The sequence below is a fragment of the Heloderma suspectum genome, chromosome 8, assembly GCF_057233095.1.
Source record: "Heloderma suspectum isolate Gila_16-S chromosome 8, 16-S_ref, whole genome shotgun sequence".
In the NCBI taxonomy this organism is placed as follows: domain Eukaryota; kingdom Metazoa; phylum Chordata; class Lepidosauria; order Squamata; family Helodermatidae; genus Heloderma; species Heloderma suspectum.
Genome location: NC_139465.1, coordinates 23,754,754 through 23,778,739, shown reverse-complemented (window position 1 = coordinate 23,778,739; position 23,986 = coordinate 23,754,754). Strand labels below are relative to the sequence as shown.

The following is a 23,986-nucleotide window of genomic DNA, read 5'->3' as shown; positions in this document are numbered from 1 at the left end:
GTTCACTGAACACAAGCTGGGTATTTTTGGCTGATGTGTGGTTCAGACAATGTGGAGTTTTCAACATTCTATATATAAGAAATCAATAAAACAATATTAAGGGGTGAAAAGCAGCACCAGCTGTGGTTAGGACAGAGTGCAAGCAGACATTACTTATGAATGATATGGAATTAACTACAAGCTTCTACCAAGTTGGTGGACATCCCTACTTTGAAGTTTAAGATGTTAACTATTTGTCTTTTCTGTGGCCTGTCTTGTTTAGATTGTAGTTTTTAATCTGTTGTAAGCTGCTTTGAATATTATCTTAATAAAACAGTTGCCCATAAATATTTTTATTGGTTTAAAACAATACTCACACTGAAACAAACAGGATTAGAATAAAGCTAATATTCTTATTTATTAAGAATAATATTCTTAATAAATAATATTCTTATCACCTTGCCGACAAAGGTTCATATAATCAAAGCTATGGTTTTCCCAGTAGTAATGTATGGCTGTGAGAGCTGGACTATATGGAAGGCTGAGTGCTGAAGAATTGATGCTTTCGAACTGTGGTGCTGGAGAAGACTCTTACGAGTCCCCTGGACTGCAAGGAGGTCAAATCAGTCCATCCTCAAGGAAATCAACCCTGAGTGCTCATTGGAAGGACAGATACTGAAGCTGAAGCTCAAATATTTTGGCCACCGAATGCAAAGAGAAAACTCCCTGGAAAAGACCCTGATGTTGGGAAAGATTGAAGGCAAAAGGAGAAGGGGACAGCAGAGGATGAGATGGCTAGATAGCATCACTGATGCAATGAATATGAACTTGAGCACGCTCCGGGAGACAGTGGAGGACAGGAAGGCCTGGAGTGCTATGGTCCATGGGGTCATGAAGAGTCGGACACGACTTAACAACAACAACAACATCCTTATTTGGGCTACTGCACCTGGGGATCGTGGTGGGACGTATAAGAGCCCCAATTAATTACTGCGATACTATAATGCTGAATATGGCAAAAGAATGTGTATAGTTTTTCTTTAGCATGCATTTAATTTTTTAAAACTGCAGTTGTCGAGGAATTCGATCAGAGATATGAGCCCTCCTTTTATACATGGTATACGGAATATTACCTTTTTCAGAGCTGGAAACAATGGTGCTGTTTCAAGAGATGAGCATGGTTCAATTTTATTACTAAGAACAACAGGGAGGTGCGCATTCACATTCAGTTGAAGTTCCTATAAGTAAACATATCACTCAGAAGACTGTAAGGGACAGTACATATAAAGGCTTGCATTCAAAGTTCTACCCACAGCAAATATTTTCTACATTTTTATTTTATTTTTCTTTAAGGAATAAGCATAAAGCAAATCTATGCAGATTTAAGAAAGCACTAAAAAGAAATTTCATGAGTACCAGTAGAGTTCTGAAAAACTAGGAAAAACTAATTTCCTAAAAAAAAAAAATTAGGAAAAACTAAACTATTCATCCTTCAATCATCCAACTCAAATGTAACCCCAAATTGCTTCATTACTATGAATAGCTCTCCTTTTTACCAGGAAAACTGACAGTTTTGGAATTACCCAGAACTTTGTAAATGGGAGCTGTAATTTCTGAAGCCTTAGGTAAAACATTTATCAATTCAGAAAGCTATTCAGACAAAATGTTGTAGAACATTTACACTCATCTAATTATATATTAAAACAATCAATGGTTCAAGAAAGTGAAGTTTTTACAAACAAACATGAAGTAGTTAATTTCTTGGAATACCTTGGTCTCATCTTGTACATCAGCAACTTTCAAAGGATCAGGATTTAAAAACTGCAGAAGCCTGAAGACATAAAAGTTCACTTTTCAAACACAAAGTTTGTTACCACAGGGCAATTTATTCAGCCTTTATTTATTAAATTTTCATCTGAAATTTCTCCCAGAGAGCTCAGGGCAAAATATATGGTTCTTTCTCCTCACAACAGTGATGTGAGGTGGGTTAGGTTGAAAAATGGTGACCCTGGACCAGTCAGTGAGCTTTATGGTTGAACAAGAATTTGAACCTGGGACTCACCAATCCAACACCAGTACTCTTAAGTACAACACCATATTTGTATCTAATAAGAATGTTTGTTTGAAATTGATAAAATAGACATTGTGACGGAATATCTATTTAGCAATTAAACACTAATTGGATACCAGGTCAGTTTCACACTATCCATTTACTGCAAGCTTAGGTCCTTGTATTAAGATCCCAACATATGGCATTCTCTCTATAGATTGATTGCTTCAACAATGTAACTAAGAATCGTTCCATGATGCTAGAAATTTAACAGCTTTTCAGCCATTGTGCATTGCTTCATGTTACTTCTAATGAAAAAGCAATACGCAAGTTTTTTAAAAATATACACAGTGACACACTGAAAAAAATAAATATACGTTCAAATAAAGCTGAATTTCTGCTAATGAGAAAGGTTATGACTGCCTCACTGGGAAGTCAACTCCACAGAATATCATCTGGAATACAGGACAGCAGTACTTTCACCTGGTTATTCTTTAAAAATCCCACAGTAAGCATACTTTCATACAACAAGACAGCTTGTTGCTTTCTGAGTCTTCAGTGCAAGATCAGAGAGCCTCTGGCCTTCTCCAGGTTTGGGAGAAGGATGGGGAGTCTTGCTGTACATAAACTCAGAGAGGCTCAACACAGTACTTCATTTCATTTTGCTTATTTCATATGTGTACTGCCTAATAGCCAAAGCTCTCTGGGTGAATCACAAAAAAATTCCAAACCATAATATAAAAACATGAACATATAAAGTTTAAAAACAATTTAAGATATGCCATCATAATCAAAACCTTGCTATTGTGGGAGGGTTGGAGCTTTTGACAACCCCACAGTTTGATCATTTACTAAGGCTAGCTAAAAATGGCCCTAAGTAATAGGCCAGACAAGAGAGTCTTCCTGAAGTGGAATGTACTGCATTAACATTTCTTGAAATTCGCATTAACTATTTCGGGTATCAACTTCAGATGTAATTAATCATTTTCTACCTTTTACCTGTGATATATACAACATCCTTAAACTCTGGAATTATCCAGAGTTTAAAAATTAGTACATTGTAGTAATATTGAATTAGTAATGTTGAATTAAAAATTCTAAAATGCTTATAAACCTTTGAAGTTTATAAGCATTGTAGAATCAGCACTTTGCTTTTTCTTGGCTAACAGATTCTTGTAGTATTTGCATAACTTCAAGACAAACACAAGAGAGGACTTACTTCATGCCAATATTCTTCTCATAAAGATCTTTCTCCATTTCCTGTATTTTATTGGTTTCCTTACATAAGGTACTAGAATGAAAAGCAATTATATGAGAAAATCTTAGCCATGTCCATAAAAATAGTGGCTGCGATCTAAATGGCTGCATGCAGAAGGGATTTTTGGCGGGCTCCTTAATACTGCAGCCCTTGTGCCCCCTGAAAAGCAGCTTGTAATGAAAGGGGGGGGGGTTGGAATATCACTGCAATGGAATGGTAGAAGCATCTTCTACTCATAAACAAGGCTGTTTGGATTCCAGTCACTGTGTGAACAATGAAAAGCACATCTCAATTATAAAGCAAGATACACCAAAAGTGAACTAAATTGGCCAGGAGTATAATACATACAATAACTGAAAAATGTAATCATGCCTTCTGAACAAAAACATGGTAAACATGAATAAGACCATCACTAACTTCACAAATATTTAAACAAATCACATCCCTAAGTATGTTTCTGAGAGAAAGAGAACAAATTAGGCACGTTAAATTAAAACAGATTAATTTTGTTATATTAAGGCAATCAACAATTTCATTTTTGAGGGTTTAGCTTAATGAAATTGGTTCAGTCTCTTGCCTGTGTAAGGAAATAGGAACAAAAGACGTTAAAAACTGAACACATACCTGTCTGTCTGCCCGTCTGCCTGTACAGAAACTGTTATGCCTTGTTTCAAAGTGGGAATGGCTACCATTACATCCTGAGTGAGCAAACAAAGATATCCCAATTTTCTTATTCATGATCTAGGAAGCACTGCATTTTATGCTTCTGGCTGAAACCACTTCACCACAATACCAAAAATGGAAAGTAAAGCAGTTTGTACTTCTTTGAAACACAATATAACATGGGAATGTCTAGCACTGATGCTGTTTTGCCTCCCCACCCCCAACACACTCACAAGGGATTTACTGGGTTGCCACTTGGGTCCTCTCTTGTGGCACTAGCTGTAACTCACAAAGCTATGTAGCTCAGCTAAGGAAGTTGTGAAGTGGATTTGAACTGCTTTAAGAACAAGACAATTGTATGGAAATTCCATAATTTTAAAAAACAAAACTATACAGTTGTGTTAATATTGATTTGTCATCGGCTGGATTGTCAATTTTGCAGTAATCAATATTATGTACTACAGGAGAACATACATCAGAAAAAAATGATTTTAAAATAGGTAATAATTGTTGTGTGGGAATGGACAGTCTCACACTTTGTTGTTTTTAAACAGAGCTACACGATAACAGCAGGTATGCATATGTGCCGTACAATTCATAAATGCATACTCCAAAATAAGTCACATCAAGTTGAATGGTGCTTACTCCCAGATGTATGTAAGATTGCAGCCTTAGCATGATGTAGTACACAATAACTATAACAACTTTCAAAACAGCTCCAGGTGCATGCGTGTTTGTGTGTGCATGTGCGAGGGGTGGGGTATGTTGAAAGGTGTACTATCAGTCAACAGTGGTATCATGGCACCACCCTATAATGGCCTACAATACTCACATATGTACACATGTACACTGGAGTTATGCTTATTGTACTGCTAGGAGCTAGTTTCGGTTCTTAGGTGCTACTTGAATAGTTATAAAACATGAAACCATGATGGGACAGAAAAAAATATGCAGAGTAGGCAATGACAGCTCTATAATACCTGCAGTCTCTGTAAAGTTACCATCTGCATATTGTCTGAGACTGGTATGAATGTCAGTACAATAGTTGACCGTATGCTAAGGCTATATGCAGTTGATGTCTTCTCAGAGACTGGAGATAGTAATGTTGAGTTGGCACTGCCAGTAAAATAAAAGGGTTTTTTTCTGTCTTGCCAAAGTCTCTGTTCAACACTTATGTACGTGGTTTGAATTTATAGAAACCTTTCTATGGCACTCTTTATTGTGGGTTATTTCTGTAGCTTTAGACCAGGCGTGAGCAACTCTGGGAAATCCCAGGACTGTTTTCACTCCCTGGATCCCCCCCATTGGCTGTAGTCCATGGGGCACCCCCCAAAACAAAGCAAAGCAAAAGAGATTGGCAACACCATTCAGCGGCAAACTGCTCCGTTGCACTACGGAGTGCTACAATGGCTACATTTAGCTTGCTTTCAAGCGAAGATGCAACTTTTGGTGCTATGAAGTGTCTATGGATGACATTTTTTGTAAAAACAACAACTCCTTGAAAATGGGAGGGGGTGGCAGGGGCTACATGTGGCCCACTTGTTCCCTATCCCTACTTTAGACAGAAATAAAAAGGGACATGCAAAGCCAAGTATCTGCTCAGAGACAGTTAGGTGCACAGGGCAGACAACCCAGATGGTGCCCACAGTGGTGGTTAGGAGTATAATAGACTAAGGGAGCAATCCTATGGCTGCTAGACAGTGGCTACACAGCCATAGGATACCTGATTTTCTGGGAACCAACCTCGGAGCCCATGCTCCAAGGTCGGTTCCTGGAGAACCAACCTCCCCCAACTTCTACGGAGCCTCCGTCCTCTGCGATTGCAGAGCGGCCGAAAAGGGGTGTGTCTGGGGGGGCATTCCGGGACAGGCGGAAATGCCTGTACAATACATCCAATGTGTCGTACAGCAGCCTCCTCCCCCGCTCTGTCCTCCTGCAGCTAGACAGCGACAATCAGCTGTCTAGCAGAAAATACAGGGCAGGAGAAACGCAGAGGGAACGATCCCCTCTGTGCTTCTCCTGCCCTGCATTGGATAAGCGGCCACCTCTGAGTTTGGAGGCAGCCGCCTATCTGAATAGGATTGCACCCTAAATAACTGAAACTTTTCTGCCCTTTTAAGGTCAGTTCTGTCTCGCTGAACACAGTACAGGCCCTGGTTATCTTAAGGCTTTTACAAAATGTACCATTTCAATATCTTGTGAAAAATGTACTTACAGATTCACTTATTCTGTTATGTGAGGCAGTTTCCTTTAAGTTCCTGAATGCTATTTTCTTAAAGTTGTTAGAAGTAGCAGCAGCTAAAACAAATACCCAGGTGAAGCGTGACCATTTTCATTAAAGGTCTTTGTAAGTACATCTCCAGATCATCTCAACGTAAGTCAGTGACCTGAATATACCATACCTCATACAGGATGTGTTCCAGAACTGGATACAATTATTTTAAGGATTCCACAGGAATGACACCTAATTTTTGTGGCCAGTTCTAATGCAACACTTAATTAGAATGCATGAACCATGTACGTTAGGATCCAGAGAGTTATTTTAGGTATACTCATAGGTATACCTGTTATTTTTGTTTTGAACAGCATGCCATGGTGAATTACTTTGCAAACTGAGGGTACATTGAAAAGCAGTTTGCTGAGAATGGTTGGAGCAGCTGTTCAAAAACATATCCTGAGCTTCCTTGGGAGCATGGAACTAGTCATGTGTAGCTCCTGGTGGAGCCAGACATAACAATTCTAATTTGTACACTATTCTCTCACCCCCTCTCCCAAAACAAAGTACTGATAAATCTATTTGATGAATTTAGTATATTCAATTAATTGCTTATTGCATAACAATTCCAATGTAAGGCATTAAAATACTCAGTCACCATATCCAGGTCACTGACTAACTCGCATTTTCTGATGTATAACAAGTCTAATAGGTATATTCTGCTATATATTGGTATAAGCATGGTTGTTTTCACACACAGTTTGGCACTATGGCAATGAGCCCCAGGGAGTGCTGTGCTTGTGCTCTGCCTCTCATCTCTTCCTCCACTCTCGTAAGAACACAAGAAGAGCCATGCTGGATCAGAACAAGGGTCCATCTAGTCCAGCATTCTGTTCATAGTGGCCAACCAGTTGTCGATGGGTAACCCACAAGCAGGACAGGAGTGCAACAGCACCCTCCTGCCCGTGTTCCCCAGCAACTAGTGTACATAGGCTTACTGCCTCTGATACTGGAAGTAGTGTAGAGCCATCGGGCCTAGTAGCCATTCTCCATGATCTAGGAGTTCGGAACCTAACTTAGCAGCAAGCAACCGTTCCCCTTAATGTCCAAAGACTGAAGCCATGATTTGTGCTTGCTTGCACACCAGGACTGCAAAATAGCTACTCACCCGGTAGCCCTGTCAGGTATGAATCACCTTTATGCAACTAGGCAGGGAAGCTTTCGGAAGTTGAAGAACATAGTTTAGTGTCTCCCCATCCCCCTTTTTGGTTGTCTGCCAGCAATGAATTGCACAACAATCCCAATGTAAGGCATTAACATACTCAGTCACCATATCCAGGTCACCGACTAACTTGCATTTTCTGCTGTATACAAGTCTAATAGGTATATTCTGCTGCACATTCGTATAAGCATAACTGTATTCACACATAGTTTGGCACTATGGCAATGAGCCCCAGGGAGTGCTGTGCTTGTGCTCTGCCTCTCATCTCTTCCTCCACTCTCGTAAGAACACAAGAAGAGCCATGCTGGATCAGAACAAGGGTCCATCTAGTCCAGCATTCTGTTCACAGTGGCCAACCAGTTGGCCAGCCAGGCAAATATATGGACAGCCTGGGGGAAGAGCAGCAGGTGGATCGGACCCCTCTCACACCTTTCCACCAGCTGTTCCTTCATTTCAGAAACAGATTGGCCATACTTACATGTTTCAAAAGGCTTGGATTCTTTGGCTTGCAACAACATTGGCCACAGAACGAGTGCAGGATTGATCTCCTCTGAAACAGACTCAAGAGTTGATGTTGTTTTCCTTTGGTCCTCCACAGTACTAAATGTTTTATCACTCATCTCATAATAAGCAAAGTTCTTTGCAACGAGATCATCATTCACACACACCTATGAAGAAAATTTCTTTTTCTTGCATGTGGTAATTTAGCAGTCACCGGATACACGCAATCAAAATCAACCCAAATTAATTAGGGGACACAGTAGATTGATTGTAAGTGTATATACAGAGTTTGACGAAAATATTTCATAACTTCTTTTTCAAAGTCTTATCCTAACAAATCTCTCCAGCATGTTCCATGAGTTGATGGAGGTGAAGTAATGCCTTTATTGCTATTAGAATAGTTAATAGATGTCTCCCAGATTCCATAGAAGTTATCAATATATGACTCTATATTGTTTATATATTGTTTGATCTGTTTTGTTAGCTTTTCCATCAATGCAACAGTCCAGAGTTTATTTCTCCATACAGTAAGGGATGCTGATGGTTTTTTCCCCATGAAGATGCTATTATCATTCTAGCAGTCACCCACATGAAAGTAAGAAGTTCCTTATATGCAAGGGTTTTTTTAAAATTTTCCTTCAAAAATGGCTAACAGAGCTAACTGAGGGGAGAGGTCAATTTTTTGTTGAGAATTCGTTTCGACCTCTTCGAAGGCATTACTCCAGAAATGGTTGAGTGAGGGGCAAAGCCACCACATATAAAAGTAGGTACCAATTTCAATATATCCTCGCCAACATTTAGGGGATGCTGAACTTCTGATATGACTTGATTTCACCCGAGTGAGGTACCATCGATGCAGTAATTTAATAGAATTTTATTTTATTTTGGCAGAAACTCATTAAAATGGGAAATTCCATTCTTGAAAAAGCTTAGAAAACATATTCTAGGTTTCCATGTTTCTTCCCTCTCAAGAGCAAGCTAAGCATAGAAGGATGTTGTTCACTACCTGCCATGTTGATGTAATCTTAAAATGTGTTATATATGGGCCAGGACCGATATTTTGCAATATTCTATTCCAAGACTGGCATTAATTTAAACAGTACAGCAAAATTAAAAGCAAAATTCCTGGGGCAAAAAGGGTCCCAATGAATGATTCAGCAAAAACAGCTATCAGAGAAAGAAACCTGTCTGTTTTTAGAAATGAAACCTTTCAGTTAATGCTGTGACTCAGGAACATACCCAAACTTCAATTAATCATGGTTTACACAAACAATACTGTATAACATGGGCCGCTTGGCAGGACAGTTCCCTGCAGCATCTACTCTATGCCTAAGAACAGGCATAGTTATCTGTTTTTCAGTAGAAAGAGACACATGCTAAATAGAGCAGACACTTTTTGCTAGGATATACATGTGGACAGTCTGGAACTATACTGTACCCCATAGTTCCTCTTTGTAAGGGCATCAACGCTTGTTATAAATTCTCTGGTCCTAGACTATGCACCCATGCTTACAGGATTTTAGTCTCTGTTGACTGAGCCTTTGCCTCTCTGTTTTGATAAAGTTTGAACCTTAGGAGGCTTGGAGCATGAGCCTCTATTGACAAGGAAGCCAGTTACTACTCTACATGCTTATACCTACTACTACTTCAACAACAGCTCCTATCCCCCCTTTTTTTACGACAAAGGGGGAAATGTATATGAGGGGAGCTGAACTCTCCCTCACCTTATCTCCACATGCTCTTGTTGCTGCAGGTACTTAGGCACTTTTCTCCTAGTCCAGTTTCTATATCCAAAATAAGTTGAGCTAGGTAGAACACTGCTTTTTGGATCATGGGGAGGTAAGGCAGGTGAAGGATCAGCTCATCTGTGTGTTTTTGTTATAGAGAAGTAGACCCCCACCCCTCTTTTAGATGTGAGTGGGGCAGATATATAAAAAAATATGGCTGCCCTGCATCATGTGAAGTTTGGCCCACAGGAAACACTATATATAATATACAATATATAACACAATATATTCAATTGCTAATGACCAGATGCAAACTCAAACTACTAAAACGAGTGCTGTGGTGGAAGAGTATTATTCCTCACTAATAGAGAGGAATAGACTCTGCCACTCACCCCAGCAAATTGCATATGCATTTTAAAATACTGCATATAAGCAGATTTGTAAATGTGACCTGGCTTACCTTTTCACCCAATATAGTAACATAAAGATAGACATCAAAACTGTCGTTCTCAACAGCACATAATTTGGCTTCCACTTCAGTGGTTGCTATAAATAATAGAAACAAATAGACCATTAGTTACGTCTTTCTGCATATTTCATTGGTTCTTTCTCAATTAAGTCTCATGGATGAAATTTCAGTGACGTAACTGCGAAGGTTGAATTCCTACATTGTATCTAAAGAATTAATAGGTGTTAATGCTTGTATTAACTTATGCAAACTACAAACATGTACAGTGGCAAGAAAAAATTTGTGAACGCCTTAGGAAAGTCACATATTTCCAACCGAAAATGTTATTAGATCAACAATCATGCAACAATCATGGGTGAGGCTCAGAAAAAGGTTGGTTTCGGAGGTTACCATAGTATGGATATTTATTATTTTTATTTACTGCATGTTTACCCCAATTTTCAGACAGTTATTGCCTCCCAAAGCTCAATCAATAAAAAAGAGAGGCCCTGCCATCAGGCTTACAATCTCCAGTGGTGAGAAAAAGTTCATGAACCCTTTAGGAATGTCACATATTTCCAACCTTATCTAACCCCATAAACCTAGATAAAAACGACAGATAACCTGATTAAACAAATGACACACAAACATGATGCTTTTCAACATTTATTTATCCACAACTGATTCAACATTCAATATCCATGAGTGAAAAAGTATGTGAACTTTAGATTCAGTACCTGGTAGCACCCCCTTGAGCAGCAATGACTTCAAGTAAGTGTTTTCTGAAACTGTTGGTCAGTCTCTCGCATCAGGTTGGAGGAATTCTGGCCCATTTCTCCTTACAAAACTGCTTCAACTGAGTGACATTCTAGGGTTTCCTTGCATGAACAGCTGGCTTCAGGTTCTGCCACATTTTGATGAGGTTTAGAGCCAGACTTTGACTAGGCCATTCTAAAACATGGACTTCCGTCTTCCGCAGCCAATATTTTGTAGATCTGCTTGTATGTTTGGGATCACTGTCATGTTGCATGAACCACTTTCTGTTCAGCATCGGCTCATGGACAGATGGCCTAACATTTTTCTCTAGACTCTTCTGACATGCTGCAGAATTCATGGTTGTGTCAATGTTCTTTTTAGAGAGCAGTGGTTTCCTCCTGGCTATCCTCCTACGAACACCATTCTTGTTCAGTCTTTTTCTGATCACTGAGTCACGAACATTCACATTCAGCCAAGGCAAGAGTGATCCGTAGATCTTTGGATGTTACTCTGGGATTCTTTTTGACTTTCTGGATGACGTGTTAGTTTGTTCTTGGGAGAGGTTTTGGTAGGATGACTGCTCCTGGGTGGAATTACTGTGGTCTTGAACTTCCTCCATTTGTAGACTACCTATCTGACAGTGTATTGGTGGTGCCCCAAGTCCTTAGGAATAGTTTTGTAACCCTTTCAAAACTGACGAGCAGCAACAACTGCTTTTCTGAGGTCTTCAGAGATGTCTTTTGATCATGGCATGATGTGCTTCTACGCAACCATATGGTGAAGACCAAACTCACAAAGATTCTGATCCTTTTATAGGGTGGGGCCTTCCAAACCCACCCCTGAAGATCTGCCTAGCTACTTAAACACCTGATTCTAATTATTCCCTTCAATAGAGTTAATGCAGCTAGGCATTTGCTTACTTTTGCACATACCCTGACTCTTAAGTACTCATTGCCTAGTTTATACACTGTTTTATTTCACAAGAAATAGAATTTGTTAATATAAACCCTATTAGGTATTTAGAAAAGGACTGGTTTTGATTCATGAAGGCTATCATAGTAAAACAATGGAATTTCCATAATTATCATTAGGATTCACAAACTTTTTCTCACCACTGTATGTGTAAGCTCCTACCTAAACTAAACTAATTAGAAAAACTAAACTCATTATAAATACAATCAAGTGCATTGGATCAGTTGTTGCTCTAGCTATATTAGAAATGGATGCGTGTTATGTTCCACATATGTAAATTGTTAGTTGCTAGGGTCTTATCTAAAAGCTCACAGGCTGCATCTCGCATGGATACCCATGCAAAAGTCTCCTTTCCAAGACAGAACAGTGTATTTCCACCCAGCGCTGTGTATAACAATCACATCCACAAGCAGAACAGATTGTGTCCCTTTTCACTGAACGGCTTTGAATGCTCTACAAATCCATGCCAATAAGGTATCACCTATGATACCATAGGAAAGCCTATGGTGTGTGGGCAATTACAATGCAGTTGAATCTCAGATTTCAAATTCTAGGATCCGCCCATCGCACTCAGCTGCCTGGCCCCAAGCTGCCCAATGTAACAGAGTAGTAATGGCAGTCAGAGGGCTGTAACTGCCCAGACCCACTGTCACATCCAAACAGATCTGCTACTTGCTGCTGAAAACATTCACAGCCAGTGTACTTTGAACTTTGTAACAATTCACTTTTTAAAAGTCTAAGCAAATACATATTAATCTTTATTCATAAATTAATGTCCCTTATCTGGTATTCCAATTAATACTAAAATTAGAACTTTCAGTTCACCAATATTCTTTACTTCAGATAGTTATCCAAGTCCTCTAACCCAGCCTCCCAGATGGATTTTATAGTTTTTCCCACACTTGCCTGTACATTTCAGATTGTACAGTGTACTATCCTTACCGTTCAGGAGGTTTTGAAAGTATTGGATAGCTGCAATATCCCAGCGGTTAGAAGGACTACAAAGAAGCACATGATTACTTCATGGTAGCAGCACCATAATATATACAAAATATATTTAACGCTAGCGAATGGACTCAGCTTTGCATGGGTTGGACTAGCTCTTAGTTTAATACAGGAAAGACGTGAAGCAAACTTACACAGCTGTCAGCATTGGAAAGATTGTGCCCGCTCCATTTCAGTGAAGGCACATCTGCTGGCACCTCTAGAGTCTGTCCACTTATTTATTTATTTATTGCATTTATACCCCGCCTTTTTTCCTCTTGCAAGGAACCCAAGGCGGCTTACATTATCCTCCTCCTCTCCATTTTATCCTCACAACAACAACCCTGTGAGGTGGGTTGGGCTGAGAGTGTGTGACTGGCCCAAAGTCACCCAGTGAGCTTCCATGGCCGAGTGGGGACTAGAACCCAGATCTCCCAAGTCCCAGTCCAACACTCTTGCCACTACACCACACTGGCTCTCACTTCACTTCATTCGCCTGAGGCGATTGCCCCACAGCAGGGGGGAGGGGGCAGGCATATAACTCTGTCCCTCAGCCTACTAATCTCCCCTGACTTCAAAATGTATGGACTGCTAAACTATGTGCTCGTTAGGGAAGTCTGACCCTAGGGGCTGAAGATTGCAGGCTTCAACTACATGGACACAGTAACATTAATTAAGGGCGCAATCCTATGGGGCTAGGCAGCCCCCCCGAACTCAGAGGTGACCGCCTATCCAATGCAGGGCAGGAGAAGCGCGGAGGGGATTGTCCCCTCTGTGATTCAGCCACCCTGCATTTGCAGCTAGACAGCTGATTTTGGCTGTCTAGCCATGGGAAGGCGGAGCAGGGGAAACGGCTATTGGACAACACGTAGGATGCGTTGTACTGGCATTTCTGCCTTCCCCGCCCCAGAACACCCCCCAGAACACCCCGTTTTCATCGCTCTGCGCTCCTCTTCCAAGCGCAGAGCGTGAGGCCATTCCAAGCTGCCTGCGAGGCAATGCGGGGGGGGGGGGGGGGAGGTTGGTTCCCAGAAACCGACATATCCTATGGCTGTCTAGCCGCTGACTAGTGGCCATAGGATTGCTCCCTCTGTTGTTTTTAAAACACAAAACCCTGAGGTACACAGTCCTACGGTCACCTAAAACTGCATGCTGCATTTCAAGTGCCTAGGTTTCATAATCTTGGTGCTATAGTGTGGACAGACACACATCCTCTTTTATTATAGAATTATGAAGAATCCCTTCACTTCCCAATGTCTTACAGAGCAGCGGTCCCCAACCGTTTTGGGACCAGGGACCGGTCCGTGGAAGACATTTTTTCCAAGGACTGGGGGGGGGGGGGGGGATGGGACCAGGCCACAGTAGGGGTGTGGGAACTCTCCTTACCTTGGGTCCAGGGGGGGGGGGGATCCGTCCCCCCCCCCCCCGAATCCTCACTGGCCCTGGACTCGCTGCGAAGGTGCCAGCCAGGGGAGGACTTCTGGCCGCTAGGACACAAATGGCGTCGGCATAGCAGACGCCATTTATGTCCCTGTTCTTTGCAGTAATAGGCTATTACAACAAAGAACAGGGCCAGAGCCGGCCAGCAGCTCTGTGGACTCGCCACGGAGCAGAGCCAGCCAGGGCTGGCGAGGATTCCAGGGCAGGGGGGAGGGATGGATTGCCTCCCCGCCCCGCAGACCCAAGGTAAGGGGGGGTTCCCACACCCTTACTGCCGCCCGGTCCCTAACAGGCCACAGACCGGTACTGGTCTGCGCCCTGGGGACCCCTGTTATAGAATATAAAATGAAGAGGAAAAATAAGCCTACCCCATGATATTTATGCAATTGGTACGGTGCTCTGGCAAATATACAAATGGAACAACTTCACAGATTGGAAACTATTTTGCAGAGAAAATCCTCCCTTTAGCTATGGGGAGTGTTACCCAAAGGACAACTTCTAAGATTTGTTCTACAGAAACCGAAATATTACAGAATACAATACATAATCTCTTGCAAACCATACTTACACTATCTCTGCATTGTCACTATAATAGTCAACACGCAGCGTTACTGGTTTTGTACAGTATAACCTAAACTTCTTCGCTCTGTAAGGCAATCTCATAAATGATTCTAAGGCAACACAAATCCTGAAAACAAACAGATTTCAGAACACAGATTTACTGAGCTTCAAAGTCTTTTGCAAAATACTTCAGAGGAAAAATATAAACCCTAAATTTTAACATGATCTCACTTGTTTGTTCTTAACAGCCCAATGTCTTAGACCATTATTATTCCCATTTCAGTGACTTGCCCAAAACTATCCAGCAAGTCGTAGGCTAAGCTGAAATTTGAATGTAGGAGCTTCCAACTGCACATATGTACATCAGTCCATCAACGTACATCAGTCCATCACCTGAACACACTGGCCCCGTTTGCATGCATCAACAACCCACGGTTTTAAAAACTCCAACTGTGGCTTGTCGAGGGAGAGACAAGTCTGAGCTCTGGGTTCAGACGTCTCTGATTGTTTAGCTGCTCCCACTGGTAGTAGGAGCCAAGTGGGAGCACTTGAGCAGTTGTGACTAGCACACTGGCTTGTTCACAACAACTCAGCGATTTTAAAAGCCTTGGATTGTCGTTGCATGCGAACCAGGCCACTGATTAGGTGGGTACATATGGTAGGACATAGGGGTAACCTTACTGATAACTTTTGGATCCCAGTAGTTATGCTGAATGCAATCTTTTCCTTCTGATTTCACTCAGACATACCTGTCTGTTTTCACAGGAATACTCTTGGCATAGTCCACAAGGAAACAGTCAGCAAGGTAATAGTCTGTACATGATACAATAGATTTAACAACAGCTCTGCACCAGGATTTCAGTTCCCGACAATAAACAGTACAAACCTGAAAGAGGAACATGTGACTTGTAAATTTTTAATTGTATACAAATTACATTGGGTCATGCATGATAAACATGTAATTAGTGGAATGCAAGACAAGCTTACAGGTGAAAAATTCATATATGAGCTTCATATTTCATGCAGTGCAAGAAGGAGACAGAATATGGCATCATTTCTATCCAAATACTTCTATAGGTATTTGAACTGATTAAAAATATTGTCCAGAAATGACTATCTATTACAATGTTCCACCATCTATTTCCATGTTTCCTGTTAAGCCTAAGAAGCAGTACAGTACATTTTCTATCTGAATGAAAAACAAAATACTAATATCCCAAAATTAACCATTTTCCCTGTTTCAGCTCCATATCGAACAAATCAAGCATACAAAATTACCTGCCCCTCTTCTAATACCGATGGCTTGACTTCGTCCACACATCTGAAAGATTTGTTATAGAACAGATTCATTTCAGACTGAAGTTTTTGATATTCCATTTCGTTATCTACAAACTTTCCACCTCCTTTTATGCAGACCCAAAAGCAGTCTGGATTTTCAATCTAATCAATAAGCAAGCCATAATTAAACTTTTATTAAAAGATTGTAAGAGTCACTATATATGCACAAAATGTGTCCTGTAAATCCACAACAGCTTTTAAAAAATCACGATACCTTCAATATAAAGACTTCAATCATTTTTTCCCTCCAATGACCTTTTCATCTATGCCGAAGAGAATCACAAGCTTTATATACACACCTCTGAAAAGGCAACAAATCAACAAATCTGTAAACTGCTTTCACAAAATAAAACAATTCTTTATAGTGTACTTTTGAAATTGAAACAACCAGGCCACAACCCAGTTTATACATTTCAGGAATAGGTTTTCAATATAATTTGACAAAGTTATAAGAGAACCAGGCAAGAGAATTACTCCAGCAACTGCTGCCTGTTCTTCGGTTATGATTTCTTCTGTTGAGGTAATCACAGAACCTCCAGGTCAGAATGAATGAATAAAAAAGCATATTGTCAGTGTTAGATAGAAAGCTCAAATCAGCTATCTGCAATTAAGCAAGGTCCCTGCTGAACTACTGAAGAGTGAGGCTGCAATTCTGAACACTTACAGGGAGTGCGCACCATTGAACAAAGTGGGACTTACTTCTGAGTAAAGATGGATAAGATTGCACTGTAGATCTGGTTTGCAGGAGAAACAAGAGCAGTCATTCCCAGCTAGAGACAAGCTGCTTCCTAAACCATACTGCTGCTCCTAGCTCGAAAAGATAATATTTGGGGGGCTGGATTACAGTGTATATAACAGATATGACGAGGCAACAATAGTCAAATAAGCAAGAGGTTAAAAAATGGAGGAAATGTGAAGATGGCCACATGCAGAGACAGTAGCTAGCTCCTACATATATGGCTGAACTAGGATGTTCCTTGTGTGTTCATCTGAACTGTTACCCTAACGAACTCAGTTCAAAACGTGCAACTGGCACAGCTTTTACAATTATCTTTTGCATCTGTTTATTACTGCCCACAACATGCATGTTTTCTTGCAAGTCAGTTATGGCAAGTTCAATAGGACTTACTTCTAAGTGTGAATAGAACTGCAGCTTTAAATCACCCACAACAAAATGTAAACAGAAGCCTCTGCTTGCTTCTGGACAATGATATTTGAACCCCAGCAACTATCTTATACCTAGAACACTGGGTACAAGCTATACACAGATCAAGTTCAGGTGCAACACTAAGCCATGTTTTAGCATTATGAGGATGGGCAGGCACGAGCCCCAGGCTTGTGCACTTCCCCCTCCCCTTCATGTATAAAGGGAGGAAGTTTAAAGCTTCTTTGCAGTTTTGAACAAACCATGGTTACCTGCTATGTCCAAATACAGGAAACTATGGTTTGTTCTAATCACAGCTAACAAACCAAGATCTAAAACCACAGTTTGATCCTAGTTTGTTTGAATTAACTCTGATTAGAAGAAACTAGTTTCCTGTATTTAGATGAAACAGAAAATCGTGGTTTGTTCAAAATCATGACTAGAAGCTTTAAACTCATCTTGTGCGTGGAGGAGGGACTGAGGAGTGCACAAGCCCAACCTTCCTGATGGTGAAATCTCATAACAACAAACCATGGTTCGAAGATCAGATGTTCTAAGGAACTCACTCCCAAAGGCAGGTTCTTTAGTTAAAAAGGTTGATATCAAGCATAAGGTCTTCATTCCATAGCTCTCATGTATATCGCTATGTTGAGCTTGGTTGCTAACAGGCACCAGTGATACCCAATGTCCTCTATGGCCTCAATCTGCAATCCCAAGCTGGAAGAAAATAGCTATGTGGAATCTAGAGTAATATACTCATCAGGAAACCTTAACGCCTAGTGATTGACCTGTGCCCAAAATTCAGGTCTGTATCTTAATCTCAGATAGTGTCATCACTAACATCATATAATGAGTCCAACATTTCTAACCCTATGCATGGGGAAAAGTTATTCTTTAAAAGCAGTAGTTGTCTCTTAGACAGGCAAGGCAAGTCTGAATGTTCATCTTTTTCCCTAGATAAGACCTAAGGAGGACAACAAATGGGCATGGAAATTACTCATTTCTTGCAGACCAAGTATGCCATAAAGACTATGAAAACCTTAATAAATGCCCTGAGGAGTAAAGAGAGGAAACCTTCTATGTTAGAAACATTTTTGGAGACAAATTTGTGAATAATTTGTGTGAGCCACTGAGATCCAAGTCCTGGAACTGTTACTGTCCCTCTGGAAACATTACTGAGCCACTTCAGGTTCATCTCCATTCTCTGGGATCCTATTAATTCTCAAACACAATTTTGGGAGTGGGGCAGCATTCCACTCCCATTAGTTGACCACTGAGCTGAAGTCAAGAAACCATCAACTAATTGGCACTGAAGGTAGCCAGGTTAGTGAACGAGAACAGTGCCTGCTGTTGTTTGTTTCCCCTACAACACTTAAAATGGTGTCTACCTAACATAAGGTGCTGCAGACTACCATGGGGTCTGACCAAATGTCAAAAAGAATGGGTTGCTGTGGCTGAGCACCCTGTTTGCCTCTCTCTAGACCAATATGCTGGAAGGCAAGAGAGAAGCAGACCAAAATCGTTGCACTCGCCCACCTCCCTCACTTCAGTGCCAATTGCTCTCCTGCTTTGAGGGGGGGGGGGGTTGCCAAGCCCAGGAAGCCAAGCCAGGAGAGAAAACGCCATTTCCTCAGGAATGCTCTTTTTCTTCGGTTTTGGGTCAGGGCACAACAAAAGCACACAGCCCAAATCCCTACCTAAAATGCTGCCTCTTCCCTCAAAACTAGTACGCCGCTAAAGTAACTTTCAACAGTGTCGCAACAGCTAACCAGACAGGGCTACTCTGGGAGCTGAAGAGAAACCCCTCATTTTGGTGTTGCTTTTGACAACCAAGAGGAGTATTTCTCCAGATCTAAAGAATGCCCCACCTGGAGAAAGCTGAATACTATTTCTAGACCCGAGAATGGTGAAGCAGCACACCACAAGTGGGTCACATCCTGATCTTTGGTGGGTTGCTCCAATGGCATCACAATAGCCATTTTCTTTTTGCTGTTTGGGGTTTTTAAGTGCTTTCTAAAAGGAGCAAAAGGGAATTATCAAATGCAACGGACAACAGGGCTCCTGTGTTTAGGGAGGGCCCCACAGCTCAGCGGCGGAACACATGCCTTGCATGTGAAGGCCTCAGGTTTGATCCCTGGCATTTTTAGTTCTAAAAGAAAAGGTCAGGTAGCAGTTGATGGGGAAGACGTCTGCCGGAGAGCCACTGCCAGTCAGTGTTGGCAGTACCACCGGGGTATAATGTCAATTTAAAACAATGGAAACCCAGGTTAAACTCCCCGAACACTCAACCTTGGCCCAGGCACGCTCTCAGCGTGACCACCTCACAGGGTTATTGTAAAGATAAACTGGGTGAGGAAGAAACACGAACCCTGTCCCTGGAGTACAAATGCAATAAACTAACAAGTACTGGCCCAAATGGAGAAATAGCCTGACCTGGAACAAGAGCAGTTTCCTAAGGCGCAGCGGGAGTTCCTTCAGCCGGTGCAGCTGGTCTCCCTACCCTACACGACAAACAAGGCCTGCGGAAATCCCGTCTCTTACCCCAAAGCGCCTGTTGGAGACACCCTGCAGGGCTCTCCTCCGTCTCGGCCCACCCAAGGGAAAGGAGCGAGGAGAAAGAGGGACCCGCGCGAGGTATTTCAAACTCGGCACTGGCTTGCTGGCTTGGGGGGGGTGGTGGTGGTGGTGTTGGGGCGGGGGCGAACAGACAGGTCCGCTTGGGGCCGATGAGGTGGGGTGTTATCGTCCTACGGTAGAATTTTTCCACCTAGGATGGAAATGCCCACCTAACAGCTCTCCTCAGCCACCATTTCCCCGCTCGATTCAAACCGCGGGCGACCGCCCCCGCCTTCCTCTGCGCGCCTAACGGCGACTCGCCTCGCCGCCCCGCCCCCTCGTGCGCGTGGTTCGTACTGGTGGCGCCTATGGATGCCTCGCCGCCTCTCTACGCATGCTCAGCGCCCACCTGTCTTTTCTGTTCCAGCGCCGTTAGGAACCACCCACCGCAACGGCTCCCTCACACGGGTAGAGGGCGGGCGTGGGGGAGGGGGGAGAGAGAGATTGAGGAGCGGGCGGCGCCTGCGCAGCCATCACATTTAACCCCCTACGCGCCAGTGCCGTAGCGTCGTCTAGGCGGGGTCCAGGTTTAGAACCAGAGTGCAAACCCACCGATTTCATGGGGTGATGGGACTTGTAGTCCAAGACTTCTGGACTAAAGTGCAAACCCACCGATTTCGTAGGATTATGGGAGCTGCGGTCCAAGGCGTCTGGAGGGACTGGAGTGTAAACCCATTGTCGTCCGAGGCATCTGGGCTACATCCACTGATTTCATGGGATGATGGGAGCCCCAGGTGCCCTTCAGATGCCTTGATTTCGATGGGTTAAATAAGTCATAACTAACTGTATTGGTCTGCTCCAGCCTTGCCCAACCTGGAGCCGTCCAGATGCCTTGGACTACAGCTCCCGCAATCCCCCCCTGGCTGGGGATTGTGGGAGTTGTAGTCCAAGGCACTTGGAGGGCCCCAGGTTAGGTAAAGTTGGTCTGCTCTAAGCATGACTAAAGCTGGCTCCAACACTGTTGTCTCTATGAGCATGCGGGACCTCTAGGCAGCACACTGGGCCTGAAAAGGGGGCCACTTCAGGCTGACTCTGTTCCGCCTCCCTGTTTAAGGCCAGTTAGAGGGGCCATGTGTAGCCCAGTGCTTACTCAGAAGTAAGTCGCAGTGATTTCAATGGAACATTTCAGTAAATGTTCATAGGATTGTAGACTTGCTGCTCAATCTGGGGTGTTTACTCAAATGTAAGTCCCACTGTATTGAATTCAGCATGCTCCCTGAGTGTTTCCATAGGATTGCAGCTTTAGGTCCGATTTAATAAACCCTCTCATTTCTAAGTAGATATGGATATTATAGGATTGTGCAGTTAAAGTGGGTTAAAACAATGAAGTGTTGAGGCAAAGCAGCGTTAACTAGCCCAGTTTAATTGCAGAGGGACAGCAGAAACAACCAGGAGTCCTGTGTAAAGACTAACAGATTTATGGTACAATCGTATTCATGTTTAGACAGAAAAAAAAATCTACAACTCCCAGCATTTCCCAGCCAGCCTGTAGGTCTTTTTTTGTCTAAACACGCATAGGATCACACCCTTATTTTGTGGCATACTTTTGTGGACTAGATCTCACTCCATCACTTGTCCTCAATTGGCAGATTGTATATACACTCACCAATACAGAGGAGCAAAAATCTAAACAGTGTGGCTGAAAGGCCATGGATTCTAATTCACAAAGGTTTATGCCATAGTAAATCAGGTAACACTCCATACATCTGATGAAGTGAACTTCAGTCCACAAAAACCTATGCTGAAATAAATTTGATAGTCTTTAAAGCAGGGGTCTCCAACGTGGCATCCCCCGGGACCTCCAAAGGCCCCCACGAAGCTGTTCACTCCCTACCTCTTCAAAAAAAAATTTTTTTAAATAAAAACCTTGGAAAATGTTAGGCCCATCTTCTTCCTGTCCTGTTCTAGTCTTGCTATTTCTATTCTCCACACCTCTTTAACTCACTGTTTCTTGCCCCTGGCCTCTAGACTTGCTCTTTCTCTACCCTTGCCTTGCTATTTCCCCCTCCCTCACAGCCTCTAGCCTTACTATTTCTTTCCCCCACACCCACCTCTTTAGCTCACCTTTGACTTGCCAGGCCCCCATGGCAGCCAGTATGTGACTAGCCACATCCTTTGTGGGAGCCATTTTGTGGTGGTGCCCACAGCAATTTCTCAAATTCCCCAAAGTCCCCACGGGTCCAAAAGGGTTGGGGACTCCTGCCTTAAGGTGCCTCAAGACTCTGGGCTGCAACAGCCTAACATGGCTACCCCTCTGAAAGTAAATCTGTTAAGTCTTTAACAGCAGGACACTGTGTGTTCTCCTCTGGAATGAAAGTGGGTAAGTTAACCCTGCTTTATTACAAGACTTTATTATATTAAGCCACTTCAGGGCTACAATCAACTAATGGCGGGGTGGGCAAATTAAAAAAAAATTAGAATAAGAGGATGTGTGTCTGTTTCTCCATCAACATCATAGCTCCAAGACCATGAAACCTAAGATACCTGAAACTTGGCAGGCATATTAACGGGGCCCTAGGTGAGTGAGGACTGCAGTGGCTTAGTGGTTAAGATGCTGAACTGCAGACCAGAAGGTCGGCAGGACAGCAGGCGAGACCTGAGTGCTGAGTGACGGAGTGAGCTCCCGTCTTCAGTCCCAGCTCCTGCCAACCTAGCAGTTCGAAAGCAAGAAATTGCAAGTAGATAAATAGGTACTGCTTTGGCAGGAAAGGTAACAGCATTCCGTGCACCTCGGTGTTCAGTCATGCCGGCCACATGACCACGGAAGTGTCTTCGGACAGCGCTGGCTCTTCGGCTTGGAAATGGAGATGAGCACCACCCCCTAGAGTCGGACACGACTGGCTGGGGACACCTTTACCTTTAGGCAAGTGAACCTACATTTACATTTCATCTTTTAATTTGCTGATATTTTTAAAAATAAAAATCCAGCAAGCTGCTGGCACACTTCATTATCAGGGAGCTATGTTGTTATAAAAATGCATTAATCTAAATGTGTCTTTGTGGTTGAAGCCCGAAGTAACATCTGCTCCTTGTGGCTGAAGACTTCCCAAGGTTTGAAGCCAAGGGAGATTAGTAGGTTTAAGCATCAGTTATAGGCCTGTCCCCTAGTGCCCCCTGCTGTATGGCAGCCCCCCTCAGGAGAATGGAGTGGACAGACCCCTCCTTTAGGGGCTACGGGGGTATACCTTGGCAGGGGTTGTGCCTTGGAGTGCCACCGGACGTGGCTTCACTCATACAGGGCAGGCACAATGTGTCCAATTCTGACATAAATTTGATTAAAGGCTTTTGTGTTTCAAACTAAGGGCTCTTCCAGTCCATGAGAAGCCGGGTCCGTTTGCTACTAAATAAACAGCTACCTTTCTGGAATCAAAATGGTTATCTGTTTTAAACCTCATTTAAGCACTGAGTCATACTGATCAGCAGAACAGATCCCATCCTCTTTATTGTATGCATACTTCTGGGTCGACTGGCTGTTATTTCTATGATAGGACCCTGTGCCTTAATGTGACAAGAAGAAATTCAACAGATGAAGCTTTTCAGCTGTTTATACAGGTAGCTTATCCCACCTCCCACTGAAGATCTTAAAGTTGCGATCCCAGGCACAGTTATACAGGATGAAAATAAGCACCACAGAATTTAGTGGAACTGTTTTCATACATGGCTAAGTACAGAGAATGTGATAAATGGAGCAAGGGATATATCCTACTAAGTAGAACCTACTTTAAAGAGACTTAGGGCGCAATCCTATGCATGTTTAGACAGAAAAAGGTCCTACAACTCCCAGCATTCCCCAGCCAGTATGGCTGGCTGGGGAATACTGGAAGTTGTAGGACATTCTGTCTAAACATCTATAGGATTGAGTCCTTATTCTTTATATCAATGCGCATGGTGCTTTACAGAGTAAGAAAAAACAGTCTAAATATGGAACAGGGGAAGAAGGTGGAAGCATATGGGTAAATAGAGGGAGACTATATATTCATGACTACCACCCCATTTCTCATTTGCTCACAGGTAACATTTGCCAATACACAGCTGCAAATTCCCATTGATTTTTATTTCAAGACGTTTTAGACCACATATGTGTGTGGTTCTAAAATCATTAATTCTGAAAT

At 42.4% G+C, this 23,986-nt stretch overlaps 1 protein-coding gene across 2 annotated transcripts in view; it reads right to left on the bottom strand.

Moving 5' to 3' along the window:
* Positions 1–20,144, bottom strand: part of TDRD12 (tudor domain containing 12) — a 60,317-nt gene extending 40,173 nt beyond the window's left edge. The window contains exons 1-13 of one of the 2 annotated variants that reach the window (XM_084813091.1): positions 16,814–16,921; positions 16,329–16,415; positions 16,055–16,216; positions 15,526–15,662; positions 14,784–14,903; positions 12,734–12,789; positions 10,076–10,161; positions 7,866–8,055; positions 6,166–6,248; positions 3,912–3,985; positions 3,249–3,320; positions 1,750–1,810; positions 1,113–1,217 (exon numbers count right to left, since the gene is read on the bottom strand). In XM_084813091.1, the coding sequence (XP_084669217.1) occupies positions 1,113–1,217; positions 1,750–1,810; positions 3,249–3,320; positions 3,912–3,985; positions 6,166–6,248; positions 7,866–8,055; positions 10,076–10,161; positions 12,734–12,789; positions 14,784–14,903; positions 15,526–15,662; positions 16,055–16,216; positions 16,329–16,352 (1,170 nt within the window). In that variant the 5' untranslated portion in view covers positions 16,353–16,415; positions 16,814–16,921. Of the gene's footprint in view, positions 1–1,112; positions 1,218–1,749; positions 1,811–3,248; positions 3,321–3,911; positions 3,986–6,165; positions 6,249–7,865; positions 8,056–10,075; positions 10,162–12,733; positions 12,790–14,783; positions 14,904–15,525; positions 15,663–16,054; positions 16,217–16,328; positions 16,416–16,813; positions 16,922–20,044 lie in introns of those variants that run through there. The other variant, XM_084813092.1, reaches the window with a different exon arrangement.
* Between the last annotated feature and the right edge of the window lie 3,842 nt (positions 20,145–23,986).